The sequence below is a fragment of the Lipotes vexillifer genome, unplaced genomic scaffold (assembly GCF_000442215.2).
Source record: "Lipotes vexillifer unplaced genomic scaffold, Lipotes_vexillifer_v1.1 scaffold921, whole genome shotgun sequence".
Lineage (NCBI taxonomy): Eukaryota > Metazoa > Chordata > Mammalia > Artiodactyla > Lipotidae > Lipotes > Lipotes vexillifer.
This window is the reverse complement of record NW_006787800.1, coordinates 1,725,790-1,727,700: the sequence shown is the minus strand read 5'-3', so window position 1 is coordinate 1,727,700 and position 1,911 is coordinate 1,725,790. Positions and strand designations below refer to the sequence as shown.

Sequence of the window (1,911 nt, the reverse complement as noted above, 5' to 3'; positions counted from 1 at the left end):
CCCCACCAGTGCCCCCTCCCCCTGTCCCTACACTGCTCCCCCCCGCGCCCCCTCCACGGGGTCGCTTGGGAGCAGGGCCTGGGGCAGAGTCAGGGGCGGAGTCTGAGCTCACATCCTCTCCATCCCCCTCTCCCTCCCCAGGCTCCCCTTCCCCCCCACTCATCGTTGTGGTCTGATCTGACCCAGGCATCGGCCGCCTCACACGCTGGGCCCTGTGGAAACAAGTGGTCGAGGTTAGAAAGCACCAAGGATAAGGGGTTTAGATTTTAAACTTCAGAGAATTAAGAGATCAGGGAAATCTTAATGATGATACCTAATATTTATTACATACTGACTACATGCTAAGCACATTGTTAAGTATTTTGCACTGATTGCCTCAAATTATACAAATCCTACGGACACAGATAACTATATCACCTCTATTTTATGGCTAAGGAAACTGAGGCTTAGAGAGGTTAAATAACTAGTTTGAGACCATAGTCTCTTTGCCTCTCAAAGCGTGGTCCAAGAACCAGTAGCAGTCTTGTAGAGACGCAGAATCTCAGGCCCAACTTGTGACCTACTGAATCAGAATCTGCTTTTTTAACAAGACTCTCAGGTAATTTGGATACACATTAAAGACTGAGTGATGCTGGCCTAGGAGGTGATTTAATTCCCAGCAGTCTGAACTCAGAGCTCATGCTCAAAAAGCACTCTACTGTTCTAACTTCTAGAAAGTTAGATGAGCTATTTCCTTAAGAACAGTAGTACAAGCTACAGTTTACATCCATGACCTCCAGGCGTGACAGTTAGACTGTGATCAGCACTCAGGATGCTGAGGCTTAGAAGCAAAGACAGGCCCAGGAGTCTGACCCACGGATCTGTCCCATCAGCACTGCTGCCACCTTCTTTGTGGCCCCCGAACCTGTGCATGGCCTGCATTCGCAGCCCCTCCTCAATGCTGGAGCTCAGCGCCTGCTGGTTGTGCAGGCGGCTGAGGCGGATGAGCACCCTGTCTTGGTGGGCCTCATATTCCTCCCGGCTGGGGTAGATCTTAGAGATCAGAGCATCGAAGTTGGGATCTGGCCGCAGAGACCGCTTGGATACCAGCTTCTTTCGGCAGGTAGGGCACTCCTTGTTCCTGGTGTGGGAGAAAGGAAGTCCTGAGGAGTCAGCCACCAGGGCATGGAGGGTCCAACTCTTGTCCCCCTCCCCCATCTCAAACCTGTCCCTCCTGTTACCCGCTGCGCAGGGCCGTGACAATGCAATCAGAGCAGAATCGGTGGAGGCACTCCTTGGTTGTCATCGTATTCTTCAGCATGTCCAGGCAGATGGGGCACATGAGCTCTGAATGCAGTGACCGAGGGGAAACTGCAATCTCTGTGCCATCCATAATGGCTTCCTGGAGGCGTTGATGAGTGGAAAGGTGGTGAGTGGGTTGGAGGGAAAGGGGCTTTAGAAACAAGTGGTCCATGAAATCGGAGTCTTGAGAAATACAGTGAGATGTCAGAATCTGGGTACCTCACGTTGGCCACTTGAGGAAACTGGGAATTCTAAGAGTAGGAGCTTTGGAATAGGAGGATCTGAGGTTTGGTGATAGGCCTGGGGATGGGTGTGGCACAGATTTTCCATCTGTGGAAGACTTACTTGGTCAACAGAATTTCTTACAGTGCAGTCTTGGTACTACCTATATCAGAATCCCCTAGGATGCAGGTTAAAAATGCAGATTCTGGGGCTTCCCTGGTGGCGCAGTGGTTGAGAGTCAGCCTGCCGATGCAGGGGACACGGGTTCGTGCCTCGGTCCAGGAGGATCCCACATGCCACGGAGCGGCTGGGCCCGTGAGCCATGGCCGCTGGGCCTGCGCGTCTGGAGCCTGTGCTCCGCAATGGGAGAGGCCACAACAGTGAGAGGCCCGCGTACCGCAAAAAAAA

General features: G+C 52.6%; 1 protein-coding gene across 1 annotated transcript in view; it reads right to left on the bottom strand.

Annotated features, from left to right (window-relative positions):
* The window catches only part of RING1 (ring finger protein 1), a 4,903-nt gene that overhangs the window by 2,024 nt on the left and 968 nt on the right, over nucleotides 1-1,911 (bottom strand). Inside the window, exons 2-4 of the mRNA XM_007460823.1 lie at nucleotides 1,221-1,381; nucleotides 905-1,120; nucleotides 79-212 (exon numbers count right to left, since the gene is read on the bottom strand). Coding sequence (XP_007460885.1) covers nucleotides 79-212; nucleotides 905-1,120; nucleotides 1,221-1,381 — 511 coding nt within the window. The remainder of the gene's footprint in view (nucleotides 1-78; nucleotides 213-904; nucleotides 1,121-1,220; nucleotides 1,382-1,911) is intronic.